The following is a 26004-nucleotide window of genomic DNA, read 5'->3' as shown; positions in this document are numbered from 1 at the left end:
CCAGACCAAACAAATGAAGAGGAATTGTCAGTCTACCTGAAAAAGAATTCAGAGTAATGATAGTAAAGATGATCCAAAATCTTGAAAATAGAATGGAGAAAATACAAGAAACATTTAACAATGACCCAGAAGAACTAAAGAGCAAACAAACAATGATGTACAACACAATAAATAAAATTAAAAATTCTCTAGAAGGAATCAATAGTAGAATAACTGAGGCAGAAGAACGGAAAGTGACCTGGAAGATAAAATAGTGGAAATAACTACTACAGTGCAAACTAAAGAAAAAAGAATGAAAAGAATTGACAACATTCTCAGAGACCTCTGGGACAACATTAAACGCACCAACAATTCGAATTATAGGGGTCCCAGAAGAAGAAGAGAGAAAGAAAGGGATTGAGAAAATATTTGTAGAGATTATAGTTGAAAACTTCCCTAATATGGGAAAGGAAATAGTTAATCAAGTCCAGGAAGCACAGAGAGTCCCATACAGGATAAATCCATGGAGAGACATGTCAAGAAACATATTAATCAAGCTATCAAAAATTACATACAAAGAAAAAATATTAAAAGCAGCAAGGGAAAAGCAACAAATAACATACAAGGGAATCCCCATAAGGTAACAGCTGATCTTTCAGCAGAAACTCTGCAAACCAGAAGGGAGTGGCAGGACATATTTAAGGTGATGAAAGGGGAAAACATACAACCAAGATTACTCTAGCCAGCAAGGATCTCATTCAGATTTGACAGAGAAATTAAAACTTTTACAGACAAGCAAAAGCTAAGAGAATTCAGCACCACCAAACAAGCTGTACAACAAATGCTAAAGGAACTTCTCTAGGCAGGAAACACAAGAGAAGGAAAAGACCTACAATAACAAAAACAAAACAATTAAGAAAATGGTAATAGGAACATACATATCGATAACTACCTTAAATGTTAATGGATTAAATGCTCCAACCAAAAGACATAGACTGGCTGAATGGATACAAAAACAAGACCTGTATATATGCTGTCTACAAGACACCCACTTCAGACCTAGGGACACATACAGACTGAAAGTGAGGGGATGGAAAAAGATATTCCATGCAAATGGAAATCAAAAGAAAGCTAGAGTAGCAATTCTCATATCAGGCAAAATAGACTTTAAAATAAAGACTATTACAAGAGACAAAGAAGGACACTATATAATGATCAAGGGATCAATCCAAGAAGAAGATAAAACAATTGTAAATATTTATGCACCCAACATAGGAGCACTTCAGTACATAAGGCAAAAGCTAACAGCCATAAAAGGGGAAATCGACAGTAACACAATCATAGTAGGGGACTTTAACACCCACTTTCACCAATGGACAGATGATCCAAAATGAAAATAAATAAGGAAACACAAGCTTTAAATGATACATTAAACAAGATGGATTTAATTGATATTTATAGGACATTCCATCCAAAAACACCAGAATACACTTTCTTCTCAGGTGCTCATGGAACATTCTCCAGCATAGATCATATCTTGGGTCACAAATCAACCCTTGGTGAATTTAAGAAAATTGAAATCGTATCAAGTATCTTTTCTGACCACAACGCTATGAGACTAGATATCAATTACAGGAAAAAATCTGTAAAAAATACAAACACATGGAGGCTAAACAATACACTACTTAATAACCAAGAGATCACTGAAGAATCAAAGAGGAAATCAAAAAATACCTAGAAACAAATGACAATGAAAATACGACAATCCAAAACCTATGGGATGCAGCAAAAGCAGTTCTAAGCGAGAAGTTTATAGCAATACAATCCTACCTCAAGAAACAAGAAACATCTCAAATAAACAACCTAACATAACCTAGAGCAATTAGAGAAAGAACAAAAAAACCCCAAATTAGCAGAAGGAAAGAAATCATAGAGATCAGATCAGAAGTAAATGAAAAAGAAATGAAGAAAACAATAGCAAAGATCAATAAAACTAAAAGCTGGTTCTTTGAGAAGATAAACAAAATTGATAAACCATTAGCCAGACTCATCAAGAAAAAAAGGGAGAAGACTTAAATCAATAGAATTAGAAATGCAAAAGAAGAAGTAACAACCAACACTGTAAAAATACAAAGGATCATGAGATTACTACAAGCAACTATATGCCAATAAAATGGACAACCTGGAAGAAATGGACAAATTCTTAGAAAAGCACAACCTTCCGAGACTGAACCAGGAAGAAACAGAAAATATAAACAGACCAATCACAAGCACTGAAATTGAGACTGTGATTAAAAATCTTCCAACAAACAAAAGCCCAGGATCAGATGGCTTCACAGGCGAATTCTATCAAACATTTAGAGAAGAGCTAACACCCATCCTTCTCAAACTCTTCCAAAATATAGCAGAGGAAGGGACGCTCCCAGACTCATTGTATGAAACCACCATCACCATGATACCAAAACCAGACAAAGATGTCACAAAGAAAGAAAACTACAGGCCAATATCACTGATGAACATAGATGCAAAAATCCTCAACAAAAACTAGCAAACAGAATCCAACAGCACATTAAAAGGATCCTACACCATGACCAAGTGGGGTTTATCTCAGGAATGCAAGGATTCTTCAATACATGCAAATCTGTCAGTGTGATACACCATATAAACAAACTGAAGGATAAAAACCATAAGGTCATCTCAATAGATGCAGAAAAAGCTTTCGACAAAATTCAACACCGATTTATGATAAAAAACCCTGCAGAAAGTAGGCATAGAGGGAACTTACCTCAACATAGTAAAGGCCATATATGACAAACCCACAGCCAACATTGTTCTCAATGGTGAAAAACTGAAACTATTTCCACTAAGATCAGGAACAAGACAAGGTTGCCCATTCGCACCACTATTATTCAACATAGTTTTGGAAGTTTTAGCCACAGCAATCAGAGAAGAAAAAGAAATAAAAGGAATCCAAATCGGAAAAGAAGAAGTTAAAGCTGTCACTGTTGGCAGATGACATGATACTATACATAGAGAATCCTAAAGACTCTACCAGAAAACTACTAGAGCTAATCAATGAATCTGGTAAAGTAGCAGGATAAAAAATTAATGCACAGAAATCTCTTGCATTCCTATTGCACTGCTATACACTAATGATGAAAAATCTGAAAGAGAAATTAAGGAAACACTCCCATGTACCACTGCAACAAAAAGAATAAAATACCTAGGAATAAACCTACCTAAGGAGACAAAAGACCTGTAGGCAGAAAACTATAAGACACTGATGAAAGAAATTAAAGATGATACCAACAGATGGAGAGATATACCATGTTCCTGGATTGGAAGAATCAACATTGTGAAAATGACTATACTACTCAAAGCAATCTACAGAGTCAATGCAATCCCTATCAAACTACCAATGGCATTTTTCACAGAACTAGAACAAAAAATTTCAATTTGTATGGAAACACAAAAGACCCCGAATAGCCAAAGCAATCTTGAGAAAGAAAAACAGAGCTGGAGGAATCAGGCTCCTGGACTTCAGACTATACTACAAAGGTACAGTAATCAAGACAGTATGGTACTGGCACAAAAACAGAAATATAGATCAATGGAACAGGATAGAAAGCCCAGAGATAAACCCACACACATATGGTCACCTTATTTTTGATAAAGGAGGCAAGAATATACAATGGAGAAAAGACAGCCTCTTCAATAAGTGGTGCTGGGAAAACTGGACAGCTACATGTAAAAGAATGAAATTAGAACACTTCCTAACACCATACACAAAAATAAACTCAAAATGGATTAAAGACTTAAATGGAAGGCCAGACACTATCAAACTCTTAGAGGGAAACATAGGCAGAACATTCTATGACATAAATCACAGCAAGATCCTTTTTGACCCACCTCCTAGAGAAATGGAAATAAAAACAAAAATAAACAAATGGGACCTAATGAAACTTAAAAGCTTTTACACAACATAGGAAACCATAAACAAGACGAAAAGACAACCCTCAGAATGGGAGAAAATATTTGCAAATGAAGCAACTGACGAAGGATTAATCTCCATAATTTACAAGCAGCTCATGCAGCTCAATATCAAAAAAACAAGCAACCCAATCCAAAAATGGGCAGAAGACCTAACTAAACATTTCTCCAAAGAAGATATACAGATTGCCAACAAACACATGAAAGAATGCTCAACATCACTAATCATTAGAGAAATGCAAATCAAAACTACAATGAGGTATCACCTCACACTGGTCAGAATGGCCATCATCAAAAAATCTACAAACAATAAATGCTGGAGAGGGTGTGGAGAAAAGGGAACCCTCTTGCACTGTTGGTGGGAATGTAAATTGATACAGCCACTATGGAGAACAGTATGGAGGTTCCTTAAAAAACTACAAATAGAACTACCATACGACCCAGCAATCCCACTACTGGGCATATACCCTGAGAAAACCATAATTCAAAAAGAGTCATGTACCACAATGTTCTTCGCAGCACTATTTACAGTAGCCTGGACATGGAAGCAACCTAAGTGTCCATAGACAGATGAATGGATAAAGAAGATGTGGCACATATATACAATGGAATATTACTCAGCCATAAAAAGAAACGAAATTGAGTTATTTGTAGTGAGATGGATGGATCTAGAGACTGTCATACAGAGTGAAGTAAGTCAGAAAGAGAAAAGCAAATACCATATGCTAACACATATATATGGAATCTAAAAAAAAAAAAAAAATGTTTAAGAAGAACCTAGGGGCAGCACAGGAATAAAGATGCAGACACAGAGAATGGACTTGAGGACACAGGGAGGAGGAAGGGTAAGCTGGGATGAAGTGAGAGATTGGCATGGACATATATACACTACCAAATGTAAAACCAATAGCTAGTGGGAAGCAGCCGCATAGCACAGGGAGATCAGCTCAGTACTTTGTGACCACCTAGAGGGGTGGGATAGGGAGGGTGGGAGGGAGACGCAAGAGGGAGGAGATATGGGGATATATGTATATGTATAGCTGATTCACTTTGTTATACAGCAGAAACTAACACACCCTTGTAAAGCAATTATACTCCAATAAAGATGTTTAAAAAAAAAAAGATCACATTGGCTAGCAGAGCCAGAACTAAACCTCACACCTTCTAACTGCCAATTCATGTTCTACTGTGTCCCAGCATCTTAACGTGCATGAATGTAAGAGCCAAACTTTGTCACTCCCCACTCCCAACCCTCCAAAATCTTTGTATCACATTTTTTTTAATTGTTTTAATAAAAATTAAAAAAAAAAATCCGAAGTCTTTTCCATGGTCCGCAATGATCCATGCAGGATCTTGCCCAGGTCTCCAGCCACATCCTCCTTACGCCCCATCCCTCTCCACTACAGCCCCTCAGCCTCTTTGCTGCTCCTGCCTCCCTTGGGGTCTTACATTCCTGGATTCCCCTGCTGGAACGCCCTCTCCCAGGCTTCCACATGGCCTTTCGAGTATTCCCATTTAGAATTTAAAGTGCTTTTATTTTTCTTAATATTTTTTTAAAAATTATTTTCTTCTCATAATTTGGATTAAATTTAATAGAAAACAACTCTTTTATAGAATAGTTGGTAATAGAAAATTGTAATACTTAGAAAATACATAATACTTAGAAATAGCATAGTATACTGGTTGGTAACAAAACAGATTTATAAAAATCTAGAGCTTGATTATATATCAACTATATCTAATTACAACATATCATGAAAATTCACCTGTTCACAAGAGTAACTACAACCATAATATACTCAGGAATACATTTAACAAGAAAAGTATGGGAGTTTTAAAAACAACACTGAGGGGCTTCCCTGGTGGCGCAGTGGTTGAGAATCTGCCTGCCAATGCAGGGGACACAGGTTCGAGCCCTGGTCTGGGAGGATCCCACATGCCGTGGAGCAGCTGGGCCCGTGAGGCACAATTACTGAGCCTGCGCGTCTGGAGCCTGTGCTCCACAACAAGGGAGCCCGCAATAGTGAGAGGCCTGCGCACCGCGATGAAGAGTGGCCCCCGCTTGCCACAACTAGAGAAAGCTCTCGCACAGAAACGAAGACCCAACACAGCCAAAAATAAATAAATAATTTTTAAAATAAATAAATAAATAAATAAATAAAAATAAAAACAACACTGAGGACTTCCCTGGTGGTGCAGTGGTTAGGATTCCGCCTGCCAACGCAGGGAACACAGGTTTGATCCCTGGTCCGGGAAGATCCCACATGGTGGAGCAACTAAGCCCATGCACCGCAACTACTGAAGCCCACATGCTGCAACTAGTGAAGCCCGCGCACCTAGAGCCCCTGCTCTGCAACAAGAGAAGCCACCGCAAATGAGAAGCCTGTGCACCACAATGAAGAGTAGCCCCCGCTCGCAGCAATGGGAGAAAGCTCACATGAAGCAACGAAGACCCAACACAGCCAAAAAATAAAATAAAATAAAATTAATTAATTAATTAAATTAATAAATAAAAAATAACAACAACGCTGAAACTTTTATTAAAGGAAAATAAATTTGACAGACTAAAGTAGATACACTACTTTGTTCTAGAAAAAAAACTTTTAAGAACATAAACTATAAATATGCTTATATTTTAGATGTTTTACAGTGAAGATGCCTGGGGGTATTTCACTGGCAGAATTTGTAGATATTATCAGATACTAGAACAAAGAGAGTCTCATGTGCTCTGCAGAGACAGACCCAGGTTTCGAGTGGCCTGAAGCTTACACACTTTGGGGAGAAGACTCTCTTTTTTTCAGTGCAAAATTATGAATGTGAAAGCGCTAGGGCCCTTCCAGGGGCCTTAGAAAGGGCTATGGAATTGAAAGGCTCTAATGCTTACTAGTAGATCCACCTCTGATGTTACGAAATGTAAAACTGAACAGCACACATTTATCGCAATCAGCACCCTGTCATGTGCCCACAGACAAACATCCAGAGAGAAACATTCAGAGCAGACCCGATGAGAGTTCCACCAACACAGGCTCAGAGGTGCCAAGAATGAGAACTAGCCCTACCCCAAGGTATGCATTTCCACCAGTAACCAGAGCTCCACAGTGTAACTGGACCATAAGCAGCAAAGATCAATTTAAAGAACGAATCACCTGTGATTAGTGACTTACTAGGAGAATGAAATGGTTATGCTTATTGCAAAAAATGTCTATATCTGGGAAAAGCCAGATGCAAGAGCAGAAACTCTGAAACACGTTATACAAAAAAGACAAGAGTGGGTGACAATGGAAGCTACTTATAATAATAACCACTGATACTTACAATGGCACTTACTATATGCTAGGAACTGTCCTACTACTTCATATATAGGGATCCATTTACTCCAGACAAAAACCTGTGAGGTAAGTACTATTATTTGCCCCAGTTTAAAGATGAGGAAAATAAGGCACAGAGAGATTAAGTAATTTGACCAAGGTCACACAGCTAATAAGTAACAAATTTAGGATTTGAACCCAGATGATTTGGCTCCAAAGTCCACAGTCTACTCTCTAACTCACAGGAATTCGATTAACTCAGAGATGGACCTCAGACCACAACAGAAGTTCCCTATAATGAAGAAGGAATAGAAAACTGCTGGTAAGCTCACTCTAGAACCTCAAGAAACACATTATCTCATCCAATGGAAATTGGTCTTGTTTCCTACACATACTTTAGTCATAACACCTATCCTTAGAAAGTGATTAAGTGTGACGTCTGAAAATAAAAGAATGACCCTGTTTAAAAACAAGTTCTGGGGCTTCCCTGATGGCACAGTGGTTAAAAATCCACCTGCCAATGCAGGGGACACAGGTTTGAGCCCTGGTCCGGGAAGATCCCACATGCTGCGGAGCAACTAAGCCCGTGCGCCACAACTACTGAGCCTGCGCTCTAAAGTCCGCGAGCCACAACTACTGAGCCCCTGTGCCACAACTACTGAAGCACACGCGCCTAGACCCCGTGCTCCACAACAAGAGAAGCCACCGCAATGAGAAGCCCGCACACCGCAATGAAGAGTAGCTCCCACTCGCCACAACTAGAGAAAGCCTGTGCGGAGCAACGAAGACCCAATGCAGCCAAAAAATAAATAAATAAATTTTTAAAAAATATATTAAAAAAATAAGTTCTGAATTACATATTTGATCTTCAGCATCAAGCTACTCATCTTTTTCCAAGAAAATTCAAGTCTCGACCCTTTTTTTCATATTGTGCTGTAATCAATCTTAGTCAGAACTGAGCTAACCTAAAAATCAGCTTACTTTACTATTTTAGTAAGTGTTTAACTTACTTATTTACTATTTTGAAAAGTGTTGAACTAATTACTGCAGTAGATTTTAGGGATTCTCTTCAACTGTGACATTTTTCTCTACTTGTTGGGACAGACTATGAATGTGAATAAATTCATCTTTAATTAAGTTACCTGTGAGTTTTCTCTGCAAAGAATCATTTAAAGTATTTATGAAATGAACTATTTAACCAAACCCATTTTGAAGTTTTTAAGAGTTATAACTTCAGTATAACCCTTTCAGTTTCTTTCATGTAAGCATTCACAGTAATATGTTCTTTCCGTGGGTCTCTTTTCTGTACAACTCTAATTTACTGAAATGCATAGAATTCCCACCACCTCACAGGGGTGCAGTGAGGAAAAAACAAACACAAATCAACAAGTGCTAAAAGAACACCCTTTCTAAGGTCTTATATATAAAGCTAAAGAATGGAAGGAGGAAGGAAACGTATATATAGAGGTGGTCAGTGAACACACTGTTGAAGGAAGTCCCCCTTCCTTCAACTAGCACAGTGTGGTTTAACAGCACGCTAGCCAGAAAGATAAGACATCTTGGTTCAGCTAGTCAAATGGGACGTCACTTCAGAGAAGGTACCTGACTCAGTTGTTTGTTCCCCAGTGTCTTCACCTGTGAAGTAGATGGTGGGCAAATGTGTTGGTTATCTACAGATACACTTTATGGAGACACTACGGAGAACAGAGCATTGCAAGTATGTATGCAAAACCCCTGTACTTTTGTGAACTCTATGCTATGTAAAGTCTAGGAATAGAGGGAAACCCAAGGGCCAGGAAAGTTAAGACTCCCAGGTAATCCAGAAAAGCATGGGTGAGTGCAAACAACAGTGGCAGACAAGGATAACTCCAGGTCTCAAGAGGCCCCCTTCAAAACAGACTGGATGCAGTATAGGAAAGTTTGCCATTTTGAATCCAGAAAGGCAGAAGTATAACTTAATCAGACTGTAAGCTTAACAAAACCAGAATCATTCATCTTTGAATTCCTCCATCCCTACCATACTGTACATACTCACTAAATCTTTTCTGTACAAATGATGAATGAATGAAAACAAATGAGCTGAGTCCCATATAACAAATAAGTGCATAGACTCTCTTTTGCCAGGAAATATATATAGATGAAATAAATATTAATATTCTACATATATATATTCCCCTAAAAGGAGAAAAATTCACGTGTTACAATCTCATGAGCAGGGAATTGCACCTATCCATGTTACTTTTTGCAGTGGCAAATAAAACTAAGGAACAGCTATACCTATGTGATTACTTGGAATAAAGACAGAACTTTTCCAAAAGTCTTCACATACAACTAAGATGATGGGGTGGGGGGGACTCCTTTCTCGCAGTCTATTAAAAATCACTAGAGATTTCATTTAAGTCTCTTGCTTACTCATTTAATTTTATTTAACAACTATATTGCACATATTTTGTGCAATTTTTCAATTCAGGTATTTACCAATGTGGTATCATGCAAATATTATAGGCAGTTCTCTAAGATTAAAAATAAAAAAGGTAAATGAAGAGCTTTGGTAAGAAGACTATAACAATGTTTTTAATTATCTGAAGTAGCAATCATCAAGCCATCATGAGATAATATTTATCTCAGAAGTACAGTATAGTCACAAAACCCAAAGGCTAATAACGTCACGAGTTCTCTTAAGAGAGTCAAGGAATTAATTACTGAATAACCCAGGTGTTTCTAAGTGCCCTTCTATAGGTGATTCTCTACGTGTACCTGACCAGCATCAACCAGTGGCTAAACCATGTTCTAAATGGATTTAGAAACAACTCAAAATGTAGTTTCACTTTCTCAAATGGCCATGTGATTTCTTCTGACAGTTCATACTCTGGCTGTTACAGTAATGTCCACATTTTAGTTTGGGGGAGAGACTAATACTAATAAATACTAAATAAAAACATAGTTTTGATTCTAAATTTAAATAAGGCATCTTCTCAACAACTAAAATGGAACAAAATTGCATGGGAAATAACTATTACAATGTCTCTAAAGATCTTTTTGCTTACTTGAAATACTAACTGATCATCACTATTGTAATTATTACCAACAAAAACTTTTTTGAGCAGGCAACAGGTACAAGATATTGTGTGATATGTTGAAATTAGAAGGCAACAACCTCCGCCTTCAAGGAGATTATTATGTAGTTGGTGATTTTAAAGAGGCAATAACAATAATAATACATATAAATTTAACAGTAATTCTGAAGGGGCTGGCATTTACAACTAGGGGGTAGGAAGGTGAGCAAGGTCTCTCACTTAAGAGTAAGTCAGACAGAGAAAAACAAACATCATATGATATCACCTCTATATGGAATCTAAAAAAATGATACAAATGAACTTATTTACAAAACAGAAACAGCTTGGGATTAACAGATACACACTACTTTACATAAAATAGATAAACAACAAGGTCCTACTGTATAGCACAGGGAAGTATATTCAATATCTTATAATAACCTATAATGAAAAAGAATTTGAAAAAGGATACATATATACACACAAACACACACAACTGAATCACTCTGCTATACACCAGAAACTAACACAACATTGTAAATCTATACTTCAATTTAAAAAAAAAATAAAATTTTTTCAAATTTAAAGAAAAAAAGAGGACTTGAGATGGGAATTGGATGAACAGAAGGACAACTGTTAGGCACAGCAAGAGCAAAGCTTCAAAGGCAAAAAAGTGACAAGTATTTTCAAGCAAAGGGGTCTGAATAGTCACTAGATGGAGTCCATTCTGTGAACAACCATATTATTTAAGCTGTGTTAAGTGCCCTCACCTACCTGGGCAACCCAAACTCATCCTTTCCAAAACAAAGGCAGTGCAATCAGAGAGGCTGATCTGAGTTTTGGTCCAGGCTTAACAACCAGCTTACTGGGTGACCTGGAGCAAATCATTTCCTTATCTTCAGTTTCCACAAGTGGAAGACTTGAAGGTTATTCTTTAAAGTGCCTTCCAGCTCTAAAACTGTATCACTTCTTCATTACTAACAAATAATCATCCCCATGAATGGGTAATTATCAGCATATAAATCTATGTAGTTCTAGAACAGAACAGTTTCACAGACACACCAAGCCCTCTTCCACCCCAGGGCCTTTGCACATGATGTTCCCACTGTATGAATGGGCTCTTTCTGCCCAACACTACTCATACTCCAACCCATGGCCAAACGGAGACCTTCCCCAATCCCTCCCCAACCCCATCCCTCACCAAAAATCTATATAGTCTGCACTTTTACCACCAATGCTTCCTCTACTCATATAATTTGGTCTCTTTTTTAACTGTTCCTCAGGGTAAGTGCTATCATACCTATCCTCATCAACACACACTTAATAGAAACTACTAATTACAGAACTAGCTTCAAAGATTTCTAAGAATCCCCAGCCCAGCAGTTCACGATGCAGAGAAAAACAAAACTCAGCTTACGAAAATCATGATGTCAGATACAGTTCTTTTTTTTTCCAATTCAACAAGTGACACGCACTTCTGATTAAGACAAGTTTCTTTCAAGATAGGCAGGTGGGAAAAGGGGGTGGGGAGGAAACACTGTTTATTTCAACTATACTGCCATTTCCCAAACATTCTGGGAATTGTTCTTTTCATAACTGCCTTCAGTGCCTACAGCACAGTTTTTTGAATAGATTCAGTCCTAAAATAGCTATATAAAACTCTGATGGAAATTTGACTTTTTGGTAACACTAAAAACTGCCGAGAGCTAAGTCTTATGAATAAAATAAACTAGGTAATACCATTTATGAACAGAAATGCTGATTTTTCTTACAGCCTTTGTCTCTCTCATCATGATACAAATAATCACTGAATAAACCACAACTATCACAGCCAGATCCAAGAGTATTTTTTGAGATCTAGAATCCTTTTATTATTTCTACTTTTAAGTAGCATGAGGACCAAACCTTTGATTAAACTCCCTCTTCATTTACTAGAAATTACTCATACTGTACTGTTCTCCAAAAAATGCTTTACATGACTAATAATTATTTAACACAGAAGAAGAAAAAGTTAAAATTGAGGTGGGGGAGGGAGAAAGGGAAACAGGAATAAGTGATTTCTATTCATCCCAGTGGACCAGGCTAAAATAACTTATTTCGCAGGAAGGTGATCTTCAGCCCCTAATGAGGACCATGAGAATGAGAGTAGGAGAACAACTCTAATGATTTTTAAATCCAATTTCACGTTTGCAGACTCTGATATACAATCACTGAGTGTTCATGATGTAGTTGGCATTTTACAACAAACAACAAAGGACAGTATTTCCTCCATACATTTCTCTTCCCTGCACCATGGACATTTACAAACTTTATGTCTTGACCTACTAAATGCAATGTGTGATCAGGGATTAGATCCTGGATTTGGGCAAGGAGGGGAGGTTGAGAAACAGCTATGAAGACATCAGTGGAATGATGAATGAAATCTGACTATGGACTCTGGACCACATAATACTACTGTATCAGTGTTACATGTCTTGATTTTGATCATTGTACTGTGGTTCTAAAAGAGAATGTCCTTATTTTTAGACAATACACAACTAATTATTTAACAGCAAAAGGGGACTGTCTACAGCTTACTTTCCAATGGTTCGGAAAACATGCATATGAAGAGAAAGAGACCAAGGAAGAGACCAAGAGAATGACAGAGCAAATGGGGCAACCACAGGTAATTTGTGAATCTGAGAAAAGGTTACTTGAGAGTTCCTTGTACTATTCTTGCAACTTTTCTGTGAGTTTGAAACTATAGCAAAATTAAAAGTTACAAAAATATTTTAGGAGTGTGGATGGAACAAATGGTGTTCTCCCTCTTTTCTATCTTAAATAGGTTTCTGCTTCCTAGAGGAAAAAAATAGTTAACATTATTAAATGAAAATGGATAATTTGACAAATTAAGAAGGTAAATCAGACCCTAGGACTTCAGACCTGCATCTTGGCTCTTTTAAGTGATGAGGAAGGTCAGATCCAGGACAGTAGAATAAGAAAACAGATATGAATCAAAAGTGGGGAAAGAGACACCAGAGAGGAAACTGAGACACAAGACAGGAAGTTGATACGACCTTATTTCGGAAACAAGGAAACTCAACTGCCAAAAAGAAAATGAGTTTTCATGGGATAATAGAGTTGAGAATTTTCAGAGCCCTAGTACACTAACCACTGTACCGTCTACAGAGCATCTAGAGCTGTCCCACTTTTTACAAGCTAGTGAATTGTCTGATAACCTCTAAAGTCTGATGCAAACACTTCCAATTGTCCTACAGTAAAAGAAACTATTTTGTCCACCCCACACTCGCCCCCCAGAATCCTAGAAAGTGCCAGAAGATATAAATCTTCAGGTAGCAATTAGAAAGGTCCGGTAAACCTATGCTTCCCACTGGGAGTCCACCTAGTCTAGGGGTACAACTAAGGGAGAAATATCTGATCATTTCAGAACCTTAATAAGCTCTTATGCCTATATCACTAGAGTCTCCAGGTTCCAGGGATGGTAAAGAAAACAACTCTATATGACCCAGAAGGCCTTATAGAAATATGAGAGGTTGCCCAGGATATTCAAGAGACTCGTGCCATCATCTTATAACTACCTCCACCATCCCGACAGTTAACCTGAGTAAAAGGTTAAATTTTCAAACAACTCATCACATAGAATGTTTGATTTCAGTACAACTGGAATAAAAGGATAAGGGAGGCATTATAGGAAGAGCACTGAACTTAGAGTCAGAATACCAAGGCTCAAATCCTGACCCTTCTACTAATTAGCAGCATGACAACCTTTCTGGTTGTTCATGATGTTTGCATAGGATAAATCTGCCCTGCCTGCTTCTAAGGGTTGAGGTCTCCCCATGTCTCCTTGGACCCATCCAGCCATCCAACGTGTACTGAGCACTCAACTCTGCACTAAACTCTCAGAAATACGAAGATAGAAAAGCTATGAACCCTGCCCTCAAAGAGCTTGAAGTCCAATGGGGGACACAGATATGTAGATAGAGTCAAGCAACCAAGATGTCACAATAAAAATATGGACGGGGCACAAAGGGCTGAGGTGGGCTGGGGATTCTACCACTGGTGGGAGGGATACAGGAAAGGCTTCAGAGAAGGTGGGGATTGAGTTGAGTCAGAAAAGATGAGTAAGTGATTACTAGGGCACTCAACACATTTCTGATGGATAAAATAGATATGGATAGATAGACAGAGCCTGGTAGGCAGACAGAGGAATATATCACTTCAAGTTGATTGAACAATAGTAACAGAGGCACAATGTGAAAGAGTAACTGCAGGTAGAAGACAGCTGGGGATGGAGGAAGGAGAGAGGGAAGACAAGGAAAAAGGGCATCAAGTACCTTGTATTCCAAGCTAAGGAATTTTAACTTGATCCTGGAGCAGATGCAAAGCTACAAGTTTTAAAAATCCCTCTTATGGTTGTATAGTTGAAAGATGAAGATCCAAAAGTAAAATCAACTAGGGCAGTAATCCACCAAGAGAATGGAGTTGGGAGCTGCAATAAGGTTGTAATGAAGGGAAGGAGAATTCACAGGACTTAGAAATAGATTGGATGTGTGTTGGGTTGAAACAGTGATGGCAAGGGAGTTAAGGGTGTAAAGAGACAATATATTTATATGAAAGCAATTTCTAAACTATAAAAACAATTGAAGAACATTGTTTTCTAAAGTCCAATTAGATAGTGGCACAATCAAACAAAAACCCTCATTTTGTCTGACGTTAATTTTCTTCTACCACCAAGAGATTTTTTTAAAAAAATCATAACTGAAAGTAATAAAAATATCTTCAAAAGTTTTAAAATAAAACTTCATCTGTATTATAGAAAGATTTAATAGATTTTTTTCCTAACCTTCCCCGGAGTATCAAGGTTGTTTCAAAGATAGGCTCTGAAGAAATAGCGCTGCAATTCATTAGTATTTGACCTTGTGTAAGTTTTTAAACTTTCTGAGCCTCATATCACTCATTTTTGAAATGAGGGTACTAATAAGACTTCATACAGTATTGTTTTGAGGAATAAAGAAAATAATGCATGTACTTTTTTAGCACAGTGCCTGGCCTGTATTTGGTACTCAATAATTTGTATCATAATTACTACTAATGTGCAGGAAAGAGTTAACATGACAGGCCTATGACGCTGCCTACAAGGTTGGTCCTTGGCTGGCATCTGGGAACTTGCACTTTGGGAGTGGAGGGCTCTCCCATTCCCAGCACTGATAAGAATGGCTCACTGGGCCTAACCTGTTTATACAAACAACCTGGCTTATGCTGAACACCTGCTTTCCTTCTGGAGTCTGGAATTTTGGTACATGCTTAGACAGAGGGTGCCTATGTGACCAGCCTCCAATGAAAACCTTGGCCACTGAGTCTCTAATGAGGTTCCCAGTTAGAAAACATTGCACAATTGTCACAATTAGGTAATGGAGGAATTATACACCCCCTTTGTGGCTCTGCTGAGAAAGGACTCTTGCAAGCTTGTGCCTGGTTTCCTCCAGACTTGCCCCAGGCACCTTTTCCCTTGCTAATTTTGCTTTTTCTTCTTTCACTGAAATAAATCATAGCAGTGAGTTAAACTCAGCGCTCAGTCCCCTGAGTTCTCCTAGTGAATTACTGAACCTGGGGTGGCCTTGGGGATCCCTGACACAACTAGTCTTCCTATTCCTCAACCTTATAAACTATTGTCAGTTTTCATAACAGAGGAGTATTACAGACAAGAAACCAACAAAATTGGTAATACCAAAGTCCAATTATAAAAATTTCCTGATTTCTTAGCTAACAGTGGTTGCAGATTTACACGCTACTCGAAATTTTTGTATTCAAATATCTAAACATATAAAAACTCTCCATTCCTTGTTTTCTCACCATTATTTAACAGGCCTTTTTTCTGATTAAACTCCAGCCCTGTTCTTCCCTGGATTCCATCTCAAAACCATGTGGAGGCTCCAGCAGAACGTCAGGTGATCTAAATAAACCATGTGTCATTTAGTTCCCTGACCAGAAAGCAAGAGCACAGTTTCCTTTGTTTTGTGTTATTATAAGAAGAGCAAACAATATAAATTGCCAGTAAGATCTTTTATCAGTTCACTAGAAGATGCAGAAACATAAGCTAGTTGAGAAAGAGCAAGGAGGACAAACCAAAGAATGGCCCACAGCAGAAACTGAAACACAAGTTTTCCAACATCAGACTTGGAAGAAACAGCTTCACTGAATTTCTCATCATCTAGAACAGAATTTCTTAGCATACTTTGAAAAGTACAATAAACTGTACTTAATAGGAAAATTTTCAGTAAAAAGCTTATTGCCATCCTATTGAAGGAGCTGGGGTCCAGAGAAGCAGGAAAAGATTGATGTCTGACTCTGTGATTAACTGAGAGTTTTAATAAAGGATGAATGTCACTGAATTGCTACCAAGAAACTAGGAATCATAGCTACTAGATCAATCAGTAGCCTACCCAGTATTTCTATTAAAAACAGAACTATGAACAACTAAAATAAATATCTCTGGGGCTACCGCAGAATGGCCCCCATGGTTTTTCTAATCCACTTAGAGTCTTACACTTTTAACAAAATATTGTTTTTTAATACCTGTTGATTCTGGGCGCAGGGCGCTGGGCTGGCAGGGCCCAGTCCCGGGCTCCCTGGCTGAGGCTCCTGTCCCCTGCTTCCACACGTAGGCATCTCTCGGGACAACTGGCACAAGAGCCGCAAGGCCGGGGACAAGAGAAAGCCCTACCACAGGAAGTGGAAGTATGAGCTGGAACGCCCCGCTGCCAACACCAAGATTGGACCCCGCCGCATACACACAGTTCATGTGCAAGGAGGGGCAACAAGAAGTACCGGGCTTTGAGGCTGGATGTGGGGAACTTCTCCTGGGGCTCGGAGTGTTGTACACGCAAGACAAGGATCATTGATGTTGTCTACAATGCAACCAACAACAAACAGGTCCGTACCAAGACCCTGGTGAAGAATAGCATCATGCTCATTGACAGCACACCGTACCGACAGTGGTACAAGTCCCACTATGCACTGCCCCTGGGCCACAAGAAGGGGGTCAAGCTGACTCCTGAGGAGGAAGAGATTTTAAACAAAAAACGATCAAAGAATATTCAGAAGAAATATGATGAAAGGGGGCTTCCCTGGTGGCGCAGTGGTTGAGAATCCACCTGCCAATGCAGGGGGCACAGGTTCGAGCCCTGGTCTAGGAAGATCCCACATGCCGCAGAGCAACGAAGCCCGTGCACCGCAACTACTGAGCCTGCGCTCTAGAGCCCGCAAGCCACAACTACTGAGCCCCCGTGCCACAACTACTGAAGCCAGCATGCCTACAGCCCGTGCTCCACAACGAGAGAAGCCACCACAATGAGAAGCCCGTGCACCGCAGCGAAGAGTAGCCCCTGCTCGCTGCAACTAGAGAAAGCCCTCGGGCAGCAACGAAGACCCAACGCAGGCAAAAATAAATGAATGAATGAGTGAATGAAAAGAAAAAGAATGCCAAAATCAGCAGCCTTCTAGAGGAGCAGTTCCAGCAGGACAAGCTTCTTGCATGCATTACTTCAAGAGCAGGCCAGCGTGACTGAGCAGATCACTACGTGCTGGAGGGAAAGGAGCTGGAGTTCTATCTGAGGAAAGTCAAGGCCCAGAAAGGCAAATAAATCCTCTTCCCTCCTATCTTAGCTCATATAATAAAGGTGTTTATTGTTCTAAAAAAAGTGGATTACCCACATTACAGCCCTTTTCAGATCACAGCTTCTAGGGCGAGGGAGATGAAAACAAGAACATTTATCCAAGGAAAACAGAGAACTGGGCAGATTAACCCAAACAGGGAAGAAACATAACAGTGAAGTGCTACTGGGCTTACCTAGGAGCTAGGCTGAGAGCTGTCAAGAAGGAATTCAGCCTAGTACTATCAGAACTTTTATTGTCTCAAGAATTCAGATTCTCATCTTAAAATTCCTGACTTTTTAATATAGGTAACTATTTCTTTTTAACTGTGGGAGGCAAACAAATCTGCAACCGTATTTCCAACTGAAGGTCATAAGTTTGCCAATGAACATCAGTCCCCGAGAAAAGAATCCAGGAGTGATCAAAATGCCCAGCTCATGGGAGGAGGGGGGTTCAGGCAGGACTAGATAACAGAACTAGGCTCCCTGGGCCAGTCAGCAGTAGCCAGAAAGGAGATGGATTCTTTTTTTTTTCTTTTTTTTTCAATTGAAGTATAGTTGATTTACAATATTGTATAAGTTTCAGGTGTACAGCACAGTGATTCAGGTTTCTTGCAGATTATATTCCATTATAAGTTATTACAAGATATCGGGTATAATTCCCTGTGCTATACAGTAAATCAATGCTAAGTGTCAGAGGCTGGGCTGTTACATGTTGTGACAACCTCTTCATTCTGTCCTTTCTGGTTCTTATGGTGGCGGAGGCTGCTGCCAGGAAAGACAGTGAGTGGGTCAGGTTCTCAAATAAGAGGGTTTCCACTGTTCTCTTTATTCTGCTTAAGCTAAAGCAATTAGGGCACTTTTAACTTTGTATCATCTTTGTGTTATCATTTATCATCTTCAGAGTGACTTAACAATTGCAATGTATTTCAACTGTATCGGTCCATGTTTCTAAGCAGGTAATGTAGGTTTCTGAGGGTTTTTTTTGGTTAGTAAAGGACCACACTTTCCAACGTTTACTGTTACATGCCTATTCTTTTCTTATGATATTATTCAAATTATGACAAATCATTATTATACAGCAAAAAATTATTAATGTTTCCCCTTAAAATTTATTTTAGATTTTAAAATAATTCATATTTCTAGTCTTATCTGAAACCCTTTTGGAATCCTGAATTTTTCAGATTTAATAAATGTAATATAGCACATATACCATATACACTCCCAGCAAGAACTGGACAGCCCCACATAATTAAACACATTACTAATTCTGCACACACACACACACACACAAAATCACACTAAGATAAGGACTAAAAATAGCTTCATCTAAGGTCAGGTTTTGCAACTGAAAGAGTTTTTGAAGTTTGGGCGTTCAGCGTTTTGGGGATTTAGGAAGGTGGATAAAGGACTATAGTCCTAAATTAAGTGAACCTGCAGAATTCCACAATGACAAGGTCACAACGACAAGCCACAGCAGAAATTAACAGAGTTGAGGACCACCAGCGAGAAGCAATGCCATTCTGTCTGTATTGGGGGAACCAAAATACAGAGAAATCAGTGGGAGAAATTCGTGGAAGTAAAACACAACAAAAACAAAATAAAAATGAGTAAATCTATTTCTGAGGAAGGTGCTCTAGGAAAATAGCAGAATTAAATAAAATAAAATCAAACATCAAGATCACCAACAATCTACTGTAACCAACTAGACCATGGCATGTGGTCAGAAAGGGCAACACAGTCTCCCAGCCATTCCCTAGAACCCAAGAAAATTTCTAAAAGGGAGGAACGTGGCTGGGCCTGCAGTACTAGATGAGGCACTCCCAAGATGGCAGGAGAAAAAAGATGGGTCAGGGCTTCCCTGGTGGCACAGTGGTTGAGAATCTGCCTGCTAATGCAGGGGACACGGTTCGAGCCCTGGTCTGGGAAGATCCCACATGCCACGGAGCAACTGGGCCCGTGAGCCACAACTACTGAGCCTGCGTGTCTGGAGCCTGTGCTCCGCAACAAGAGAGGCCGCGACAGTGAGAGGCCCGCGCCCCGCGATGAAGAGTGGCCTCCGCTCTCCGCAACTGGAGAAAGCCCTCGCCCAGAAACGAAGACCCAACACAGCCATAAATAAATAGATAGATAGATAGATAGATAGATAGATAGATAGATAGATGATAGGTCAGAGGCCACTATATATGCATGCACCTCATCTAGTGGTAGAATCAGAGGCTAAAACAACTGAAAAGCCAGGAGCTGGCTGACAACATGGCCCCCCTCTGCCACCTGCTCCTTGACCAGGTTCTTAGTGAGCCACTGCCCTCTGCACCCATCAAAGGAACTTTGCACTAGCTGCTTAACACAAAAAAAAGTTGAACAGTTCTGCTGTCAGTCAACTTCACCAAATCACTAAGCAGTTTTAAGTAACTTTCACTTAATAATGAAGAAATATTCATATAAAGTGATGGACATAGACAGTTTATATGTGCTAAAGAAGACTTTTATACATAATATGATAGTTTATGGAAAAGAGCCATGTACACAACATACTTAATGAATTCCACAAGGATCTAAAACTGATGTAGGAATTTGTTTTCTCTAACACATTAATTCAGTAAGTAATTTATAATTCATATAAAATGTATACCCATGTATACTAAACCCATAATTATCAGACGTGTGAAAACTGTCTATCCATATCCTTAACTTTATCATTCAAATCCAAATGATAACAAATCATTACCTTAACTTCATTAACCTAAAGCTTACTCCATAAGATTTGGAGGGTATGCCGAATGTCAGTATTATAAAATAGTATCAACATGGAAAGCAACAAAGTAAACTTTGATTGTCTCCTACCTCTGCCCGACCCTCATAGTAGGTTAACATGGACTTTGTTAGCACAAAAAGTCTCTCTTTGTAATTTAAGGGCGATGTCTTCTTTTTCTGCTGTGACCTTTTAATAAGAATCTCTTCCAGAATAGTGTTAAAATTCATCTCGGTCTTCTGATCACTGTTTCTCCTGCCATTGAAGATCCCAGGGTTCTAAAGTAAGAAAATAAATAGTTGAAATAAAATGCAACATGTGAATTATCCAAGAATGCTGTCATTCCAAATTTACCAAAACAGATTTTACTCTGACCACAGCTAGTGCCGAGGAATGTTACTCCATGCACCTGGACTAAAAATGCCCAGGGCATGAAAGCTCAACCTCCTCTTCCTCCCCAGCCCCATCCTGTTCCTCCATGTCCCTGGATTTCATAAGAAAATCTAATCAAGGTTTGCCATGATGATGATTCACTCCTTTGTCCCTCCCTGCCATCCCTTAGCTTGCTGGCACACTCTTCTGCTATTTGATTGCAAGGAAACAAATATCTCAGCAGGAAAAGTACATTTCATCACCTGCATGGCTGGTTTAGGCTGATATTTAAATTGCCTCAGGATCTTGGTACACAAAACAGACAAGCACACAGGCACGGTAGACTGTGAACAAAATGTATTACCACAGCGGTGGATAGCATTCAATCTCCAGCTCTAATAAGGATGTAATCTTGATCAAGCATCCTCATCACCAGAGCCACGAGGATGTTCTCTGATACCTACACTACCATGCTCCACATTTCTCTTCCCTATGGCTCCTGTCTCAACCACAAGAGAAAGGAAACCCACCCAGTTACAGCTAATCCTACTCAGCTAACCTACCCTACACAGCTGCCCCTCAGGGCAGAGCTCACCTGTATAAGGTCCTCAGCCCTATATTTGGAGCCCCACGTCTAGACTACCCATGCCTAGACTAATAAGCCTTCTAAAATCCAACAAAATTTAACTCTCTGAAAACCAAAGACACTCAGAAAAGGCCTGAACATTCTTACCTGAGACAAGTTGAATGGACAACAGCCCTTTCTTCCCTGCCCTCCACCACACCCTGACAAGAAGTCATCGTGTATCAAACCATAGAGGCAACAGGAGTCATGTGAAGAGCACAGCCGGGAACTTGATACTGCCAGTGAGGAAGTCTACCATCTTCACGCCCAACCCGACACCTCGGAAACACCCTTGCAACTCCCTATTACTGAACTCTCATCATCCAATCAGGCCCTCCATTTTCTGGAAAGTTACTTTACAACAGCTTAACCTCTGAATATCATCAGTTTCCTTCATTCATAAAATATGGAGGTAAATACCACAAGGTTACTGAGATGTGGGAGAGAACTTATTAAGAAAACACTACACAAATGTTTATTATTGTTATTTTTTAATTCCAATGCTCTTTTCCTACCTCAAAGAATTACGATCTGGGCCGTGACAGTAGCTTTCCAACTGGTCTTCCATTCACCCCCGGCTCCTGCCACATTTTATTCAAACTACATGCCCCTTATTCCCATTGGATCAACCTTCAAAGATACCACTTTCGTCACACCATTTCATTCATCAGAAATCCTCAATGCCTCCCCAAAGTCCTCCCCATCACCTGCAGGATAAAGTCAAAACTCCTTAGCCAAAACACTGGACATTGTCCACAATCTGGTTGCAACCTAACACCCAATCTTTACTTCTACTGCTCCCCAAACACTCCACATCCCAGTAAAAATAGTCAGCATTCACTCCCCCTTGCCTAGAAAATTCCCTCTCTCCAACTTTGAAAGCTCTACTAGCTCAAAACTCACCTCCCTAATGAAGCCTTTCCTGATGGTTCCAATTAATTAAAAACCATCCAATTCCTGTACCCATGATCTCTGTATCACCCATCATAGAGCTCATCATTGCCTTCCCTGTTCTAGAGCAATAGATGTACATATTCTAACTCTCACCTAGATTTTATGCTCCTAGAGGAATAGTTCTCAACCTTAAGTGCACGTTAGAATCACATAGAAAGGTTTTTTCCGAATGCAGATGTCCAGAATCCATACCCAGATATTTTGAATTGGTCTGGGGTGGGGTCCAGCACATCATGACTTAATGTGCAGGTAGATTTGAGAGCCACTATCTTAAATGAAGAGAAATTGGGCTCTTACACTAACTCTTTATACCACTCTTGGTGTTTATGGATAACAGATTAGCAGCTGGATAACAGACCCAATTGACCCATTATCCTAAGCTGAGAAGTCAGAGAAAAAAAGTTCTTGTTTCTTTGATTCTAAATTGGTCCTCCTTATTTTAAACTAAAATTTTTGGTACTCTATCTTTTTGTTCCTGAGATACTGTTGATGTATAAATACACTTATTTAGAAATCATCTTTTCACCTCTGTGCAACGTATCTTCAATGCAGAGTAAAGATGACAACTTACAAAAATGGAGTGTAAGGAAAAAGCAAGATATGCCCTGGAAAACAGGCCATATGCAAATGGCCATACCAGTGGGCAATACCATAGTTACCAAATGGAAGGCAGACTTTTGGAAAGCCCAGGAGGATAAGTTGGGCATGGCTCATCTTCAGTGCTAGAAGCAAAAGGCCTCAACACAGAGACAGGGGAGAACTATTTCATGTTGAATGTGTTGAAAAAAAAATTTAATCTGATTTGTATGAGAGGTGAATAGTCATATACAGAATCATATGAATCTCAGCCATCACCTAATCTATCTCACTCATCTTACAAATTAAGAAGTTGAGATTTAGAAAATTTAGTGACTTGCTCAAGGCCACACAAACCAAGACTAGAAAAGAAGTCTCCTGGTTCTAATTGAGAAGCCCTCGCCAGCATTCCATACCATACAGTTAAAAGTTCATTGCTGTTTTAATAATCCGTAGGTCAATGGGAAATCCTCACCAAAGAACACTATTAAAGTTCATATAAATGAAGGAAAATTATCTTGCAGATTTCCAGTTAAAGATGGAGGGTTGAACATACACATTAGCCTAGGCTCCCTCCTGAAATCCCATTAAATCAGTTCTTTGTTGCTGCTGATGTTGTTGTCATCACTAAGGAATCAACTCTCAAGGAAATAGGAAATAGGACAGCAGATAACAACAAAATTCTGGACACAAAATATTGTTTTGTCAAAACATGTTTATTGAAAACAAACATGTGGTCGGTTCAGCTGGGAAGAAGCCTGGAAATAACCAATTTATGCTGCAAAACCTCCAAGTAGCTCAGGAATCAGCAGAACCTGGTATCTCTAAAAGTGGTGGTAAAGGACTTAAAGCAAAAGAATTGTTTATGGGTCTGTTTAAGAGACTCCCCAAATCCCCTCTCCCATGCCATATAGCTAGGTGACTAAACCTCCCCAAACCTGGACGAAAACTGGAGGTTATTTTCTAAAGTCTATAAAACAGAGGGTCTCTACACTGGGAGAAGCTATAAACAGTTGAAGCTAGGAGTACCATATTGCAAAGGGGTCTCTGCAGCTCTCAGAGCACTCAGCTCTCTTCTCCCACCTGACTCCACAATGTCAGATAAGGTCTGTACTGTGAGAAAAGACCTCAAGATGCAGACACAGGAGAGCTCCCCAACAGAAATGGCTCAGGAAAGCCTGTAGTCAGGAAGTTTCACCCACGAAGCTTCCAGTTGACTTTTTAGAGCCCCACTCATGTATGAGAGAAAGTCAAGGATCACCAGACAACTAAGGAATGACTCTAATATGAATTCAAACATGGGAAACAACAAACAAAAAGAGCAACTTGGAGGAAACAAAGACTGTTCAGAGAAAAGACAATGCTTAAAAAAACAAACAAAACAAACAAACAAACAAAAACAATAAAATCAGAGTTAAGACAAGATACTGCAGGCATGAAATAAGGTCAGGATACAGTCAAAATAAAGAACAGAGAGCCAAAAAAGAGAAAAAAATAAGATAGAAATGAAAAGCTCAACAGAAGAGTTAGAATATGAAGTTGAGGAAATCTCCCAAAAAATAAAAAAGTCAATAATATTAAAACTTGGAGAGAAAATAAAATTTTCTGGACCCATCCAGAAAATTTAGCATCTGAAAAATAGGAATTCCAGAAGGAGAAAACAATGAGAAACCAATCAAAGAAGAAATTTAGGAAAATTTCCCCAAACTGAAGGTTATTTCCAGATTGATATAGAACCAAATCAAGGCAATTCTCATAAAATTCCAAAATCATGGGGATAAGAAGATTCAGCAAGCTTAAAAATAGGTTTTATAGAAAGGATCAAAATTCATAACGGCAATTATCAAGGGCACTATTAGAAGCTAGAAGATAACGGAGAAAAATTTCAAAGGAAATTGATTTCTAACCTAAAACTTTATACTCAGCCAAACCATCAATGCAACGACAAGAGAATAAAGACATTTTTCAAATATGCGAGGCTTTAAAATTTTTATCTCCTATCCACCCTTCTCAAATAGCTACTTGAGGACACACTCTATCTAAATAAAGAAGTAAACCACAAAAAACATGGAATCCAGGAAACAAGGGTTTCAAAACAAAAGAGGTAAGGAGATTCCCAGATGATGGTGAGGGGAAATCCTAAGATGACATTGAGCAACAGACCGAGAACAATCAGGCCAAATTGACCAAGGTCGAAGGTTCTTGGAAGGAATTTTTCCAGGAGATGAACCTGAAGGTGTTGGGAGAAGATTTATAATAAATTAGTTAAAACTTAGCAAACCTAAAAATAATAAATCAATTGCAGGGAAAACAAAAAATTGTGCAGTAAAGGAAAAATAATCACAGTATGCTACAGAGTTCAGCTATAAATAACATCTGGAACATCATAATAAGGTAAATAATAAATAATAATCTTACTACTAGGATAAGTGAGCACAGGCAATGTGCTTGTGTGTGGATCCAGAAGTATGTTGTGAAAGAGAACTATATCCTCCATAGTACTAGTAGGAAGTCAGTACATCATACCTAAAATTGAAAAAGCAAGAAATATGTTACTTAGAGATTGACAATACTAACATGTTTTTTTTAAAAATAAAAGTGGTTGCCTCTGGCCATCAGAAAATTATTGGAAGATGGCAGTGGAAAGGTGTATGTTCTCTGTTCTCCTTCCCTAAAACTCTATGCAAGCAATAAAACATTAAAATCAGAGAGGAAGATAACTCCACAGTCCAGTGAA

General features: G+C 38.9%; 1 protein-coding gene and 1 pseudogene across 3 annotated transcripts in view; one reads left to right on the top strand and one right to left on the bottom strand.

Moving 5' to 3' along the window:
* The window catches only part of TEC (tec protein tyrosine kinase), a 143917-nt gene that overhangs the window by 72209 nt on the left and 45704 nt on the right, over positions 1–26004 (bottom strand). For all 3 annotated transcript variants that reach the window (XM_057547443.1, XM_007180765.2, XM_057547444.1), the window contains exon 2: positions 20833–21018. In XM_057547443.1, the coding sequence (XP_057403426.1) occupies positions 20833–20970 (138 nt within the window). In that variant the 5' untranslated portion in view covers positions 20971–21018. The remainder of the gene's footprint in view (positions 1–20832; positions 21019–26004) is intronic.
* On the top strand, positions 9107–17976 carry LOC103004515 (40S ribosomal protein S8-like; annotated as a pseudogene).

The sequence above is a fragment of the Balaenoptera acutorostrata genome, chromosome 5, assembly GCF_949987535.1.
Source record: "Balaenoptera acutorostrata chromosome 5, mBalAcu1.1, whole genome shotgun sequence".
NCBI classification, from domain to species: Eukaryota; Metazoa; Chordata; class Mammalia; order Artiodactyla; family Balaenopteridae; genus Balaenoptera; species Balaenoptera acutorostrata.
Note: the sequence above shows the minus strand (reverse complement) of the source record. Positions and strands in the feature narration are given on the sequence as shown.